Source organism: Nilaparvata lugens, chromosome 7, assembly GCF_014356525.2.
Source record: "Nilaparvata lugens isolate BPH chromosome 7, ASM1435652v1, whole genome shotgun sequence".
NCBI lineage: Eukaryota > Metazoa > Arthropoda > Insecta > Hemiptera > Delphacidae > Nilaparvata > Nilaparvata lugens.
The window spans coordinates 54,042,688-54,061,107 of record NC_052510.1 but is presented as its reverse complement, the minus strand read 5'-3'; the positions used below and the strand labels follow the sequence as shown (position 1 = coordinate 54,061,107).

The following is an 18,420-nucleotide window of genomic DNA, read 5'->3' as shown; positions in this document are numbered from 1 at the left end:
TTCCGCGTTCCATGGGAGGAATTTTGGCAGATTCTGGTCCAGAAACCTGTTCCAGTTCCAACTTTCTGCCCCACAGTCGAAGTGTGGTAAATTGTCCGACCTGGTACAGTTCCAACTATCTGAGCTCTCATTGGTCGATTATTGTAGTCTGCTTGCTTCTCTGCGCATGCGCTGGTAGTTTGTTTACCACAGCATTGTAGCATAGAATACTTAACCAACAATATGATGTTTGATAACCATTCATTAATAATGAATTTTTCTCGATAGAAAATTTGAGAGTAATGGAGTAATAGTATATTTCGCACCTAGGGCCGAAAATGAGACTTTTCCGGCTCGAAATCGGTTTTCAAGTCCGAGGCCGAAGGCCGAGGACTAGAAAAGATTGAGAGCCGGAAAAACATTTTTGCCCATGGTGAGAACGTTATTTTTCGCCACACAGAAAAATAAACAATAAATAAATATGAGAATAATTGTTTATTAGACACTTCCGAAAGCAAAACAGGAAGGTCATAGCTCTAGCAAATCTGAATATCAGGAAATTATCCAAGGATGTTTATTTTTTATTCTGATTTGTCTAAATAACCTAAAAGATTATGTTCAATTATATAAGAGGTTGAGTTTATACTTTTGTATTCTTCCAAATAACAATAAGATGATATTATTGTAAATTTTTTGATTCTTGAATAATAAACACAAGTAATGAAAAGTTTTTTGATCAGCTGTTTTAGCACACTTGAAATTTGACAAATCTGAATGTCAACGTCAACAATGCTTGTTGTCGTTGACTTCGGAAGTTTAGGTTAGAAGTTCTATCCTACTCTGAAAATCGAATTTGAATAGTTCATAATATATATCTTATCTTTATTTCATTCATCCAAATAAAATGATAGTATCTTATTGCAGAATACTTATTCAATTCTATAAGCATAAACTGATTCCGTTTCATAAACCATTTTGTAAACACGTTCACATCAAATCAGAATCAGCTGACTTCAAGGTTATTTTACAGCCCTAGGGCCGTAAAAATTTTACCGGCCTGGTCGGAAAACAATCATTTTCGGCCTCCTTATGACGCATGAAAACCAGCTCATTACATCCAAGTGGGGCGAAAAAGAAATTTACTCTTTTCCAGACGGTAGGTTTGTAAAACAGCCTTTCTTCATTCATGCAGCTAGTAAACGACACATTTTAGTGTAAATCAACTTTATATGTGCGCGCCAAAAGCTTGAACCAACGATTTTGAAATGGCGTTCCTTGGGAATATTTTGCACTAGTCACATGATGGAATAATTTACGATTGGAACTGGAACAATTTACTGTACACAGAACGGACACAATGTATCGATTTACTGTCCTGTTGTATGATTAATTTATACTGCTTGTAAATTTCATCTTTTTTGCTACAAACTTCAATTTAAACAAGCATTTAGCCTTCATATTCATTATTGAAACAATAAAGCTAGAGTGTCCTTACCGCTTGCTAGTGCACCCCAACTCCTTGAAGGCCAGTGCACTTAGTAGTAAAGTGAGCTCAATTGGCGCCATGTCATACTTGCAAACATATTCAACCGTCTAGAACTAGATAATATGATCAGAAGAGATTGACCTATTTGTTAAAGTACTGTTCAATCTTCCAATTCATTTGAAAGCCTAATAACGTGAGGATAGATAAAACTCCCAAGAGAAATGCACTTGTAAATACATCATTGTTATGGTGATGGATGACTGTAGACAATTAGTGGGACTGCACTTACATTTGAATCTTGTCATGCGATCCTACAGTTGACCGTTTCCAGTGCTTCAAATCGATTTGAACTTGATCTTTAGCATAAGATATCATTACCATTCAATTTCATTACCCTTGTTCTCTGATCATGATGTATGTTTATAGACGATGATGATGATGATGATGATATATTCAACTAGTGCAAGTGATCAACACTCAACACAAAAAAAATAACTGATATCCAATATCTTTTTGAATTACAATTTCTCAAGTTTTGAAATAGATTTATTTCAGTGGTAAATTATTTTTCTTGAACCATTTGAAATTTTCAGAATATCTAGTCTCTCAATATCTAGTCATTGTTTCACTTCATAAAAGTGTAATTCAATAGATTTGTATCTTGCTGATACCTTCAATTATTTGTATACCATCATAGTTCAAATATAATACTATAAAATATAAATTCTCAGCATTGTATAATATTCGGATGATTTTGATAGAATAGTTGATGGAGGTATCACATCACATTCATAATATATTATTTATTTCTATATATGACCTACGAGGCAGAACTGTGATTGACTGGATATATGATTGTAAAGCCTACAGGTGGAAATAAATGGGAAGTTGCATTTGTTCAAATGCTAATTAATGAAAAATTATTATTAAACGAAAATCCCAATTAAATGCTGTAAATCACCCCGAAGGGGTTTCCTTCTAGCTATTTACCCTGTTGTCAATATTGGCAGTAGCAGAAGTCTTCGGGGTAATTTACAGCATTTAATTGGGATTCTCGTTTAATAATAATTATTGATTGTAAAGTTATTTTACCAAGTGGAATTCATTATTAAATGAATCAAGCTTTTTATTCTGGTTTCAATAATTCGTTCTCGACTAGTTGATATTTGTGAATTAGCATATTTACTTTTCAAAGAATTATGCTTCATATTATGATATCCTTTTTGTGTATGATAAAAAATGTTGACAAGTCATCTCCTATAAGATGCTTTAGAAAGTTCTATTAGGCTATAGAACTATTCTCAACCATCCTTCCTTGATTAATCCTCAAAAGCTGTTCAAGTGAAATTTATATCATTGATATCTTTACAGTTTAGAGTTTCTATGTAGATATTTTCTATGTATTGTGTATTTCCTATTTCGGACTATCTGCAACCTTATCTAAATTTGGAAGAGGAATAGCACAAGGTTACCTTATTTTTCTCTCCCTATCATTTTTATGATGTACTTATTGTATGAATCAATCAATAAAGATATGGAAGACATGAAAGATATGGTAGAAATGGAAGTTGGTTTGTTGATTGGAAATGGTTATTGGCTTGTTTCAGGTACAGGTAGTACAAAGCGCACATCCAGCTCAAGTGGCTTCAGTTCAGCTCGATCTGAGAGAAGTGACTCCTCAACCAGCCTGTACAGTGATGTCAAATCAGCGTGAGTATTTCAACTGATCAATATTTATTTTCTGGCAATTAGTTAATGATTTTTGAGAAAGTCAGGTTAATAGATAGGTTACAGTAAGGTTAATAATAAAAGTTATTTTAATAATAAAAGTTAATTAGAAAATGTCAATTATATTAATTTTTTGTATATTTTCTCAAATGCAGTATGTTATTGCATCTTCTTAGAATTGTTTGATAATTTGCAATAGCCTGTTTTTTATTTTCCGACTATTGTATTGCTTGCTCTATCCAATAAATAAATAAAATATTTAGTGCCAGTTACACAACAGCCGGCTTTAACCGTGATTAATTTCGCGAGAACCAATCAGAGAAGGCGTTTTTGAAAAGGCGTTTCTCTGATTGGTTCTCGTGGAATTAATATCGGTTAAAATTAAACCGGCTGTTGTGCAACTGGCACTTAATATTTATTCATTGGATAGAGCAAACAATATAATATTCGGAAAATAAAAAACAGGCTATTGCCCAAAACTTCTTCAATTTCCTAATTTTGTCTCAAATTGTTCAAATATTATGTAGGTTATGTCTATTTCAATTTATATGCCAAAACATATTTCTGAAACTACAATTGAGAATAAAAAAATCTCAAATTCAGATAGATTGATAATAAAACTTTCGTAAGACATGAAACAAACTTTAAATTTACAAAATAATTCTATAAAAACACATACATTTTTAGATTGAAAATGTTGACAGTGTTTATTTACAAAAGTGAATGAAGTCTAATTCTCGAATTAGATTCTTACTACCAGAATAAAATCAAAACTGTCTTAAAAACAATGGCATATAATTTTAATTATTAATTTCAAAACAATTCACTCTTTCATAAATATGCTCATGAAGCAACATCAAAGGTTTGGCTTCTGTTGCTAACTGAATTAAATTTTGTCACACTACTTCCTCTCATTAAAATTTCTACCACTCCTATCTTAGTTCTCGATTACTGAAGTAGCTATCAATTCTCAAATGTTATATTGCGTTTATCACAATACTTCAAATAAATAGCAATTATTGTAACGCAATTGATTCTAAAAATTATCGTACAACTTGAAGAAACTTTTTCTATGACGTATTTGTAGGTGATTTCCAAAACATTAACAAACTAATTTTATTTACATATGTGTTTATCGTTTAAAAAATCCTTCAATTCCATGTATATGTATCTTTTATCTTACATCTTTTTTAATTAATGATTCCAAATTGTTCATTAAAAATAAAGTATTAAGATGAATTATTGTACTGATGTAAGATGATAGATTCATATACATGGAATTTTAGGATTCTTTTTTATGGGTGTTGTTCGTTTATCTATATTTTTAATAAATGATTCCAAATTATTCACTACAGATAAAATATTGAGTTGAATGTTTTTACATCAGTACATCAGAATGTATTTTTCAATTATTCAAAAAATCACTGATACGACTATGATATTATTTAATAGAGTGTAACCATAGAGAAACAACAGCGTAAGTAGATATCCCATGGTATAGGGCGTTTATGTCGCAACTTTAACTGTTATCTCAAGCTCATAGTTCATGTAATTCTACACCATAGAGAAACAACAGCGTAAGTAGATATCCCATGGTATGGGGCGTTTATGTCGCAACTTTAACTGTTATCTCAAGCCCATAGTTCATGTAATTCTTTCCAGCAGGGGTGCCCATCCCCCCAATGGTCCATGTCGCAAAATTCCCCCCCAAAATTCTTAAAATTTGGTATCCATTTAGGTACTTAAAAACTGTATATTGAAAAATCCCCCCCAAAATTCAGCCTCATGTCGCAACTTGCGACATCAAAACATGCTGTGGGCACCCCTACTTGAAGCTGTGTGACACTGGTAGTCTCTCATATTGTGCCGTTCATACACTCTCACCCCAACAAAACAGTAAAATTCGACAATAATCAACAGTAATCGGCTTGAGATAACAGTAAAAGTTGCGACATAATCGCACTATACCATGGGATATCTACTTACGCTATTGTTCCTCTATTGTGTAACATAGACGCTATATAGCTTTCACCCTCGAATTTACCGGTGTTGTTTATATTATTACACTATTTGTAAATGTAGATACTATATATCAGTTGTCAATAGTCAACTTTCTTCAAAACAATATTGTATCAAGCTATTGTAATCAGACAAATAATTCCAGAAATACTATCTTGAGAACATAGTAGACTATTCAAGTATGTTGACTTGGGTCTTTCAAATAGTGGGCCGTACTTGAAAATAGAGTAAATATTTGTTTGAGTTGTAGTGCTCGAAGCTTTCACCACTCAACCCTTGTAGCTCGCTTAGATTATAGTATCTTTGTTTGTTTTGACATCATAATGGAGTCATTCACTCGTAAACTGAGGCTGATATTTCGTCACAAGTTGACAATACTAACTTGTTTCAGTTGACAGCATTCTCATTCTATAATAGTGAGTTCAATATCTACTCTATAAATTGGATTGGTACTTGTCTTCAAATTTCATGATTGAGAATTGAGCTGTGAATTTTTGTTAGTGGTTTATAAAAGTGTGTTTTTTATTCGTGGAGGTTTACTACCAATCTGATTATAAGAGCTACTCATTACTTTATTGAAAGTAATTGTTGTGATGTTCCTGTGTGTTTGGTAGGTCAAAGAAATATTCATCTTTATTTTAAAATATTTTTTTTTGTTCATTCATAGTTACTGGAACATTCATGATTCATGAGAAATGTTGATCTTATAAATTTAAGAGTAGGCCTACTCCATTTTTATGATAAAACTATTGTTTTTTTTCAAACTTCTGCGAATAATTCAATTTTTCTTTGTATTATATCTATTAAATAAAGAAAATACAAAATTCAGGGAAGTAATTTTTTCTCTATCGAAAAGATCTTGAATATAGCATTGCAATATTCTTTTTGACATACTTTTTTCTATTATTCCTGAGCTTATTTACATTATGAAATACATACTTTGCATCTAAGATTATTGTGCATACATACTTTGGTACTTCAGGAATTATTGAAACTTAAGTAATATTAAGTCAATTATTGAGTACTTCAGTAATATTGAAAATTTACAGTGATTACACAGTTTGTATAATTTTTCTTATTTAAAATTAAGTTTAATTATGGCTTTCATCGGCAGATAGATCCTTTTGAATGTTCTGCCTTGCCGTATTTCTTATTTACACTCGGGTTTATAAGTTATTTATTGGGGTTTTCAAGTTTTCTCACTAAAAGTTTACACTTTCACTTCCTGATATTTTATTTTATGAAGTTTAAAATTAAGAAAACTTATTTCTTAACAAAACTCCACTTTGAAAAGCCAACAAATATAAGATTTTGATGATAATATTGAACCTGAAAATTTCAATTTTACAATAAAAGTTTGTAGCATGAAAACGTAAATTAAAACAAGTAATCACTAATTATTTAAATTCAAAAAATTAAACAAACTTTATGGATTGAGAACTAATACCGTTCTATAAAGTAACGTAATATTTTATCAGAATTAATCAGTAATAACTTGATGTTTCTTTATTTTATGATAAAGTCATTAGCGTTTCATAACATTCATTATCAATTCAAATGCGTTTCATTTTTTATGAGCGCGCTCTTCAACTTCTCATATTCAAGTAAATACAAAACTGTATCATTTTTATATTCTAAAAATTCGAAATCACTATTAACGACTGAATTTCCAAAAAATCTGTTATCTCTTCAATTATTATTATCTTCCATGCCACAATATGGGTCAATTGAGACAATTAGACCAGTTGAACAGAAAACTATTATTAGTATTAGTCTAATGTTGTAGAGAAGCCTCTGAACTTTTTTATTAAGAAAGATCGACAGAGTAGACTACTTGGATGTCATTTCATTTAGATTGTTACTATTACCACGGAGTAAAGAACACTTATTCCTTATTCCGTGCTATTACAATAGATTTTCAGCCCAATACAGTATCAAGTAAAAATAATACTTACCGTAATTATTGTTCTTTGTAAATAAATGTGTCCGTTTATAAGTTCAACACTATATGTAGTGGTATGTAAATGTAGAATTTACTGTGATTAGATAGAACATTTCTGTATGAATGTTATTATAATTTCTTCTTTCGTAATAAATGTTTTATGCTTTTGTACTCCAGAGCGAAGCTCGGTCCCCGATATTATATAATAAAGGAAAGAATTGGTGGAAAGATATACACGTACGGGATAGGAAATTCACGAGTGACTCATCATCACGTCTGAACTACTGGACTGATTAACTTGAAATTTTGCATATTGATTCTTAATTTACTGAGGATAGTTATAGGCATATTTTAAATCTTCCTATATTTCAGTTGGTCTTTTTTTCAATTAGACCCTTGCGGAGCACGGGTTACCTGCTAGTAATGTATAAAATACTAAGAAATTGTCAAAAACCACAGATTTATTGATACGTACTTGAAAAGACCGGTTTCGGTTGTTACACCATTGATAAGTTTATCAGAGATTGACAATGGTGTAACAACCTAAACCTGTCTTTCTAAGTATCAATAAATCTGTGGTTTTTGACAATTTCTTAGTATTTTTATTTAATATGAATAATTACCACAATATCAACTTCTCAACTACACAAAATGGTTACCTGCTAGTCTATAATATAATAAAGGAAAGAATAGACTTATATACATACGTACGGGATAGGAAATTCACGAGTGACACATCATCACGTCTCAACTACTGGACTGATTAACTTGAAATTTTGCATATTGAAGCTAGCGGAGCACGGGTTACCTGTTACCTAGTTGATTGATAATAAATTAATTTCTATTGTGATTTAATGAAAATACTGTAATTGATGAATAGTGAAATGATCGAAGAAATTCTTTTCCAAACACAAATGTGTTTCAATATCAAGAAACAACACACAAATGAATAATAATAATAATAATAATAATAATAATAATAATAATAATGAATAATGAATCTATTGCCAAATACAAGAAATATTTTTACAAATAAATTAATCATTAAATTACAATAGTTTTTGGCGTGACTGGAAAAAGAAGCCTTGAGCTCCAGCCACGAGAAATCTTACATGTATTGCTTTCAAAACTTCAAATTCTATTGGATAATGATTCAAAAATATTAATTATTTTGCTTTGTTTTCTAGTATTCCAGACAAGAGAGAAGCCGGCCAGAACGATTTAAACTCGCTGAAAACTGGACTGAAGAAGAAAGTAGTGAAGGGGAATGCGGCTGGAGAAACTAGGATAGTGCGTATTCCTAGTAAATCCGCGCTGAACCGCGCATCGGGGAAGGTCGATCCCAACTCAACTGTAAAGCCGAATGATGAGGTAATTTCAACCAAAAAAAGATTGAATAACAGTTGAAAACATACATATATTACATTAAACCGAGTTCCCACTCTCTCACTTTTCATAATATTTATTATTCTTATACTTGAACAAATTTAATAACAGTTTTCAATCATCAGGAACAGTGTTCTCTGAGCTATTGATTTTGTTAAATATAACTGTTTTATGATTCGAAATGCTCGATTTTTGATTATTTATTTACAACAATATGGGAGCATTCGGGAAAATCCCAAAAATAGCTCCCCAATCAAAAAATAATACAATAATCACATTGATTGATGTGGGATGAAGTCTGCTCTCTGTCACATGAGAGCCTAATAAATGTAGATGAGCCTAATGTTACAATGATCTGATATTTTGGTTGATCCAATAATCAGGTTCGAAGAGTGAAAGAGTGGATCTTAGAACTTTTAATTACATTTTTTTCTACTCCTATTGCAGTATATAGCGCTACTTTAACCTTTAGCATTAAACATATTGCTAGATCTTGCATTTTACTTGATTTTTCTTTTTATGTGAGTATGTGAGTCACTGTGCTATGGAACTGTGTGCCTTGCCCCTACACATCTTTGTCTGAACCACGGTGTGTAGAAAAGATGTATCGTACTACGCTACGGTGCAGTACAATTGTGCACTAAATTAAGCACCATAGACTAATCTACAATTACAGCTACTCCATCATATCAATTCATTTCTTCCATATTAATAGTGATAGTGAGTCTAAAGGTAGGCGCACACAGATCGTCATCGGACGGACGGCACGCATCGGACGGATCGGATGATTAGATTTGATGCAATTTTTTCAATTGGAGTGCGCATACGTAACCGCATCGTAGATCGGAAATGCCGTCAGGAATCCCGAGTGGAGCATTGAAGCCGACGGCTCTGTTCGGATTTAATGACTCACCGGCATTTCCGTTCTGGTGTGCGCAGTAGGACCGTCTCGCATTATCCATTTCTACAGGCGATTGACTAGTACAGTAGCGACTGAACACGTGGTATTCTTATTTTCTACACACAACTATGGATTCTGCGAAATTGATTATTATTGTTCAACAATATGAAGTATTGTACAACTTCTATCCTTTTCTGATCAATTGTATGGATCCACATTTTTCGTTTTCTCTTCCTACGTTGCTGTACCTCTTCTTCATCTTCGGCTAATAAACAAGTAAAAATTCTTCTCCGCTATTACAATCCATCACTTATATACTGTAATATTTGTTTATTAAATTCCCAATTTACTCTCGATTCGACATACGTCGCAATGAACTAAAATGCCAATGCTCTGATCACGACTAGTGTGCGCAGCACCTAAAAAATGTACGATCCGTCCGATGCGTGCCGTCCGTCCGATGACGATCAGTGTGCGCCTACCATTAAGGTGCATTTTCGTTTGTGCGTAAATTTCCGCAGTCGACGACGACAAGCATTGTTGACATTCATATTGTCCAAATTTCAAGTGTGCTAAAACAGTATGATCAAATAACTTTTCATTATTTGTGTTTATTATTCAAGAATCGAAACATTTTTAATATTGCCATTTAAAAGTATAAAAAAGTATAAACTCAACCTCCCTCATTAAAGCATAATTGAAAAATAATATTTTAGATTATTTAGACAAATTGAAATCTTCCCAATCTGAGATTCTCTCCCTGTCGTGGTCGACGACGGCATTTACGCACAAAAGAAAACCCAGCTTTAGATGATAATGAATTCAATTGAAACAGGATGAAAATTTGGATTGTTACAATAATTTATAACTGCTTTGTGTTTTGTAAAGTGTATACTAATGCATGATGTTGAAAGAGATAATCTACCAGAACATTTTGAAGACACAAGAAGTTCTAAACAAGACTTGAATATAAAAGAGAATACCTATGATGATTACTATGGATTGTGTAGTATTACATTTATTACTAAATTGTTTGTTATGAACAATCAAGTTCGTTCTAGCAAGATCAATTTTCTATGTTGGTAGTTGTGAATAGTCTAATATTGAACATTATCAAATTATAGTATATTGTTAAAACTGTACAGTATCGTACGTGATAAACAACTTGGTTGATTTCTACAATTCTGATGAGTAATGAGTCAACAACAATGATGATGAGTTGAATCAAAAATTATTTTTTTCAATGAAATTCAGGAAACAAGTGTTATTATAATATTTTTATTGTGTTACAATTCACGACATTTTCAATAATATTCCTTTCAGCATGCTGTCCCAATACAACAAGGCCACCAACATCAGCAACAACAAATGCACACCCAAAATCAACAACAACAAATGCACAACCATAATCAACAACAGCTGCATCAGCACAACCAAATCCAGTATATACAACAACCACAGCAACATCCGCAGGTTCAACATCAGACCCAGAATCAACTGCAGAAACACCAAGAAAAGTTGTTGCTACAACAACAGATTCATCAGAAACAACAGTTGTTACACCATCAGCAACAACAGATGCAACTGCAACACAGGCAGCAGCAACAACAGAGGATACAACAACAACAACAACAACAGCAGCAGCAGCAGCAGCTGCATCAGGCAAATTTGCAGTATCAGCAGAATGTTGAACATTCACAGGTAAACAACCATCATTAATTTATCTCTTTTCTGTATAGGGCTACTTGTAATATAAATAGAAAGAAAAAGAAAAATCTCAGTACCCTTTTTGAAATATTTTATCACAACATGTTTCGGACATTGATGCCATTTTCAAGTCTTTATATTTAACCATCATTAATCATTACCAGCAAACTGATATTGTGATATTTTATTGTATTTTTCTTTAGGGCTACTTTTAATATAAATAGAAATAGAAATATCAGTACCCTTTTAAATTATTTTATCACAACATGTTCAAGTCTTGAAAATGGCATAAATGTCCGAAACATGTTGTGATAAAATAATTTAAAAGGGAACTGAGATTTCTATTTCTATTGATATTATGATATTGTTCAGAATCTAATTCATGTAAAGAAAAACTCCAACAACTTTCTCAAACATCATGAATGTCATGCTCACAATACGAGGAATAAAGAAAAAATGGTAAAACCAAATCTCAGATTGAGCTAGAGCATGAAAAGCTATCACTATCTACAGTTATTGTTCTATAATAAACTCCCACACGAAGTTAAAAAGCAGCCTCTAAAGAAATTTAAAGTTACCAATTAAGCAGCTGTCAAAAGAAAAGGCTTACTATACAATTGAAGAGTTTTTGAATTGAAAAATAGAACGTTTTTAACTAAAATATCAACTTGACTTAAGGCTGATTTACATGATGCCAGTTTGGATATTGACTGGAAGTTCACTGGTAAACGGCGATTAGCTTGACAGTTTTAAATGGGTACCCTGTTTACACGTTGCCAGCTACTGGAACAAGTCGGGCGACTGTTGCCGTTTACACAGTGCCTGTCGGCTGGTGCCACTGAAGGGGAAGGGGCCACGCGGTAGAGGGGGAATCTGGCGCGCCAGTAAAACAAAAATATTTGTTCTGCTGGAACTGTCAGCTGCTGGCGCGTCCTTGGCTTGCTGGCTTCTCCAGTTACTGGCGTTAGCCGTTTACACAGTGCCAGTCTTTGGCATCCAGTGACACCCTACCTTAACTGGCAAGCAGATTGGCACCGTGTAAATCAGCCTTTACGTTGTAATAACTGTATTTTTATTACTATGTTATGACTCTCTGATGTTATGTTCATCTGATTTTTCTAAATATTCTGCGATATTGTTATTCGAATGTATTTATGCTATTAGTTCACCTTACTTCCTGTTTTTGTATTTTTATTGTAATGTATTTGACGATCTTTATTGCTTTTTGTAAAGTTTTTGTAGAAAATGAAAAAATCTTGATTCTTGATTGTTGATCAGGCACTAGTCACTTCGCCGGTGGAGAATCACCAGCCGCCTGTGGTCAGTCCAGTTGAAGATCAGAAGAGTATGGAGCCGGTTGAGTCGATGATGGTGAGCTCTGGCAGCAGCGAACCGCTGCGAATCGCAGGGGGCAGCGGAATTCCGAAGCCGACGGCGGCTGTGAAGGGTACCGCGAAGCCGACGCATCCGGTAGCGCCCATGCCGCAGAAGGGCGACGACGACCACCCGCTCAAGCCCGAGAACAAGCTGTTTGTCGACGAGAAGAAGGTGAGCGGTCTTTTGATCACTTGAGGCCCGGTTGCGTGCGTGTAGACGACTATTAAATTAAACTATAATTAACCGCTGATTAAAGACTCTTCTCTCATTTGTTATCTTGGTATTTAACGGTTATTTAATCATGGTTCAATTTGAGATGGGCAACACTGATATAAGACATCTTCTGCTTGTCTTACTGGTTACCGTGGCATTTATCCTTCTCCTAATCAGGCTTTAAGGTTGTGCATTCATTTTTTTTTCTTTTTCTAATCTATTGGACAGGTTCTTAGGACATAATCCATGCAATTGAAATATTTTATCAGCTCCTGTTAGCTAACAATAGGGCTTCAAAAGTCACTTTTTTGAAGCAGATGGTATACATACCCTACAAAAACCTCCGGTCAGAAAAATTTGAGAAAAATATGCAAGTCTCCTCTTCAATATAGCAAAAATTACGTCAACTTTGTTTTTGAAAATCTGAAAAAATTAAATTTTTATGCATTTTTAACTCCTTTTTCACATTCAATGTTCGTTCTATAGACTTCAAATTCATAGCAACTTGTAGCGCTGTTCTTGATGAATAAAGTTGATGCTTAAACTTCTTTTATAGACACAATAATAGCCGCTGGTATGTGTACCTTTAAAGCACGGTTTTACGCCTGCTATGCTCGAGCAGCGAGTGAATAGTACAGCTGGAGCGATCTAGCGGAATTAGTTTGTCCCTAGAGCTAAGCGCTCGACGTTAAGCCTGTTGTTCCTCTCCCAATCATTCATGGTTGAGAATGATATTTTATTTATCAATGTATGAATAAATAACTCATGCTTAAATTTGCGAGACGTATGTGGAAACGAAAGATAGTCTCCACCCCCAATGTAGATCGAGAGTCCTAGATGTTGGTCAATATATCCAAGCTTTTATGTGATACTTTTATGTCCATTGAAATTATCTTTATTCTTCTTCTTAGAAAGTACAAACAATACACAATATACATATACAAAACTTGAAGAAGGTTCCTCACATAGGCAAAGCCTGTGTGCGAGGAAAAAGCCTGTGTGCATTGGAAATTCATGATTTCGAAATCCAACCTTTAACTTGATTTTCTATGATTAACTACGATTTTTTACTTCACTCTTATCGTTTTCATTCCTGAGTTTGCTAATTGGCCATATTTAAGAATACGTTAACAAAAGTGGTATTTTAAGTAGCTAAAGCTAAGGCAAAAAGCTAAAGCATGTAATATCAAATCAAAATCAAATCAAATAACTTTTTATTCACAAAACATAATACAAATTCATGAAATTCATTAACACATTTAACAGTGAATACTCTCCACAAAGACTTGAGTCTGTGAGTGGAGAGTGAGTTCTTTCAAGTTGATTGACATTATGTTCTCATGTTGTACATATAATTAAAACTATTTCAATTGAATCAACTAACATTCATCAGCAAATCGAGAATATGAATTGCACACAATGAAATTCCATACTGGTAATAAGTATATATAGACAAATATATAAATAGTAGCTTAAAGGCTATACTTAATCATTATAAATGGCAAATTCACTAAGTTCTGAATAAGAAGGCGGATTGAATCAGTTGCTCTGCAGCATCCCTGCCAATTTCTAATAACCATCTACTCAAATGTTGCTTGTAGGTGTTAATACTGTAATTTTCAGACTGTTTTAAATGATTGGGAACGTTTCTATATAATATATGACATATGTATTTACTATTATTTTTAAAGCAGTTATGTAGGAGTCGGGGATGAGCAATACCAAAGTTAATTAGATTTCTTGTATTATGATTATGAGCTAAATTATTGAAAATGAAGTGTTTGTTGTAGTATATGTAATTCATTAAAACACGTATGTAAAGCTGTCTAATATTAAAAACTTGAAACTCTTGGTAAACAAGATAAGATGGGTAGCGATTGTCTCGCCTGAGACATGTCTTGATGACTGCTCGCTGTGCCACCGCCACCGGCTCCAAGGCAAACGAGGAGGCTCCACCCCAAGCTATGACACCATACATAAGAACTGACTGGATATATGCGTAGTATGCCACCCGCAGTTGATGTAAACTTTTATAATGGAACATTACATTAAAATCAAAATAACAAAATGTTGATCTTTCCAACATTATCAACATTAGATATACTTATCTATATCTATTTATTAATACACAGATAACACTGATTCATTCTCTTCCTTTGTTTGTAGTGTAGGTCTTAGTTATTCATTTCAAATATAACGAATTAAAATTGGTACACATAATCACTCATTTTTGGAAAAATGAAACTTGGACATGTATTTATTTCAACTATGTTTTTTCAATAAATAACTAGTTGTGACGAGTCGGCTTATGAACTACAATATCACCTTTACTACAAAGATTCAATTAATAGTGTTATATCACTTGGATAAGAATGAATGTAGTTGAAGTATTTTCTAGAAACTATTTGTTTTTTATATAAAAAAGTTTTTAGAAGGGTGCTATGGTATTATTTTACAAATAGTTCAAATATATATTTGAGTACAGTATTTCCAATATACATTATAATCAGTCTTTTTTTCTCTAGTGCTACTTTTGAATATAAATAAAAATAGAAATCTAAGTACCCTTTTTAAAATTATTTAGTCTCGACAAAATTTAATTAGATATGAGTGTGTTGAACAATTAATATGATTATGACAACAAATCATAACACAATCATAGCATGAAATAGCATGATTGACCAAAAAGTGTACTCTATTACATTCATCGCCAGATCTCCCAGCAAAGAAATCAATCAATCAAAGAACATTAAACTTTTGCAGAGATGTTCACTAAAACTTCTATGAGACGATCTAACTTCTAAGAACGATTTTAAAAACTTTTCTAGTAATACGGCCAAAAACTATGTTTCTCCTACGTTCTCCCAGCTTTCTTGAAAGTTTCTTGTCGAAAAGTTATAATTTGATCCGCTGTTGCAGTTGCATCTTAGGAGTTTGGAAGTTTTGAAACGATTATTCTAAAACAGCTAGAAGAGGCCAAACTTACATCTTCAAATCAAATTTTGTACGGTATTCATCTAATTAGCTTTCAATTTTATTATTCAGAATCTTCTGGAACAATGATTCTGTATTCATTGAGGATGGTTATAGATCTATTTCCATTAATATTAATCCTAATTTCATATCAAAAATTCATTTATTTTGTCTTTTGTCATCATACATACCCTACGTGAAAATAAAACCTATGATAATATAACCTTATGACTTCAGTTGAATGTTCACTTTTTTGTTTGCTACTTGTATTTACATAAAAGTTGAAGTAAATTATTATTTCATTTACTTGAAAATGGCTTTAAATTTGAAACATGTGAGAAATGTAAATATATGTCGAAAAGGGTACTTTGAATTTTACTTTCATTGGACTTTGCATGTTCGCGTTTGTCTGAAAATATATTTTGAAGTTACGGTAGATGTGAATCCACATATAAAGTTATTGTTTTCGCTCTAGAATATCTACACAGAATGTATCAGTAACAAGTTGGACAGCTTATCATAGGGGTTTGGAGCATTTCAAGTTCACTCTGCTATAGCTGAACCAGTCAATTTTTTTGTTTTTTTTTGTTTTATATATTCAACGATACAACGCTATCTAGTCTAGGGACTAATGAGCAACTTTTTTCTGTCCTATAATACTAATAAATGCTCCATACAAGAGAATCCTCCATAGGGTCTCCTGTTCAAATTCTAATATTATTAGTACACTGCTTATGACTGTACTACACAGGTGGGTTTCACTCATTTCCACTGCTCTGCTTTTCACTGGACACAAGACACTTGAATCAGCACTAGACCAGTTCAAATGGCTTCTTCCTTTTCAGCCTCCTCACCAATCCTTCATTTTCCAATTTCGATTTCGATTCTTCATTTATTTAAGTTTATTGTATCACCTTCATACCTCATCACCTAATAACAAGTGATGTAACCCTATAGTGTTAGTGTCCAACGTTATGCAGTACGGTACCTGTTATGTGCTTGTTTCTATTAATCAACTTGATTTCGAAATTTCTCAATATTATTTTGTTCATTATTTTAAGTTTATTTTGTTTGCAGCTTGTAGTTGAGTGCTCGGATGAAAAGCAACAAGTACAAGAAGAAGAGGAGACCGCTGTTAATGTTAAACCAATGCAACCGCTGTTGAGGGGATACAAACGAAGTATTGCAATTTCTCCTCGCATGCTCCATAATGCTGGCGCACAAAGTAAGTAATCGTTTGAATTTAATAGCTTCCATTGAATTTGTTCCTAGTGTAAGTTATTTGTTTAAAGCTTAGACTAGTTATAGAATAGACACGCTGGGAAGTCTAGCCTCTGAAGCCAACATCTACTGCCATATCACCAAATCGTGACGTCAGCATCGGATGGAAAACTTTTCTACAGAGTTTGTTTACATTGTTTTCTATCCGATGCTGACGTCACGATATGGTGATAAGGCATTAGATGTTGGCTTCATCGACTTTCAGTATGAATATACAATGGGCCGTGTCTATTCTATAACTGGTCTAAGGTTGAAAAATACAGTTCATTTGTCTTTCTTTTTCTATTGTTTTTAGTACAACATCTAGGTGTCTCACGATTATTCTTTGTTTGGAAATTGGCATCTGAAAACTGGAAATCGGCTGTCGGTGTGGATACATTTATGTCAATTATTATTCTTTAGGCTAGGCGCATACCAGTTAGTGACAAGACATGATCAGACACACTACTTTACATAGCTGCTTATGAAGACATGTCTAATTGCAATGACTAAACAGTGAGAGTTGCGTCATTAGCAGCTATGTGAAGTATTGTGTCTGATCATGTCTTGTCACCAACTGGTGTGCGACTAGCCTTAGGCTGGTCACACACCGATTAGTCAAGACAAGACTAGTCACGTTTAGTCACAATACTTCAAATTGTTTCTTATGACGCAACTCACACTGATCAGTCATTACAATTAGACATGACTCCATAATCAACTATGTGAAGTATTGTGACTATACGTGACTAGTCTTGTCTTGACTAATCGGTGTGTGACCCTTAGGCTGGTCGCACACCGGTTAGTCAAGATAAGGCAAGACATGATCAGACACAATACTTCACATAGTTGCTTATGACGCAACACACACTGATTAGTCATTGCAATTAGACATGACTCCATAAGCAACTGTGTGAAGTATTGTGTCTAATCATGTCTTGTCTTGTCTTGACTAATTGGTGTGTGCCCAGCCTTAGATAACATTGGAACTGAAAAGCCTTGAGTTACTAAAATTTCAAAATGTGAAGAAAATCTATTTGGCAACTTACTGTAGTATTGTAGGTAACACCTCCTCTTTTCAATGTCATATCATTTGATAATTTTGGACATTGATTATTGTTGAGCTTATCTAGTTTTAAAACTGAAATTTAGTTCAGGGCTAGAACTAATCCAAACGTGAATGATTATTTAATTCTATCGTTGTCCTACTGTAAAAAGTAATATTGTGACTTATTAAAACATCACCTTCTTCTCATTGTCCAATTCACTTTCTAAATGTGTTTGATATATCACATTCTCTGACTTAAATGATTCTCTCAACATTCTATGTTCATTATGGAAAATCAATTTGTCATAGTAGCTCTATGGTTCAATTATAACTGATATTATTGTCGACAAAACTGAGTTTTTCACTAGTTTTATACAATAATCTCACGTTTAAGTTACAAT

The 18,420-nt window shown here is 33.2% G+C and overlaps 1 protein-coding gene across 7 annotated transcripts in view; it reads left to right on the top strand.

Annotated features, from left to right (window-relative positions):
- LOC111045932 (protein sickie) overlaps nucleotides 1–18,420 on the top strand; it is a 512,310-nt gene that overhangs the window by 290,391 nt on the left and 203,499 nt on the right. For 6 of the 7 annotated variants that reach the window (XM_039433162.1, XM_039433161.1, XM_039433165.1 and 3 more), the window contains 5 exons: nucleotides 3,073–3,175; nucleotides 8,342–8,525; nucleotides 10,765–11,142; nucleotides 12,427–12,696; nucleotides 16,789–16,936. In XM_039433162.1, the coding sequence (XP_039289096.1) occupies nucleotides 3,073–3,175; nucleotides 8,342–8,525; nucleotides 10,765–11,142; nucleotides 12,427–12,696; nucleotides 16,789–16,936 (1,083 nt within the window). Of the gene's footprint in view, nucleotides 1–3,072; nucleotides 3,176–5,640; nucleotides 5,823–8,341; nucleotides 8,526–10,764; nucleotides 11,143–12,426; nucleotides 12,697–16,788; nucleotides 16,937–18,420 lie in introns of those variants that run through there. The other variant, XM_039433167.1, reaches the window with a different exon arrangement.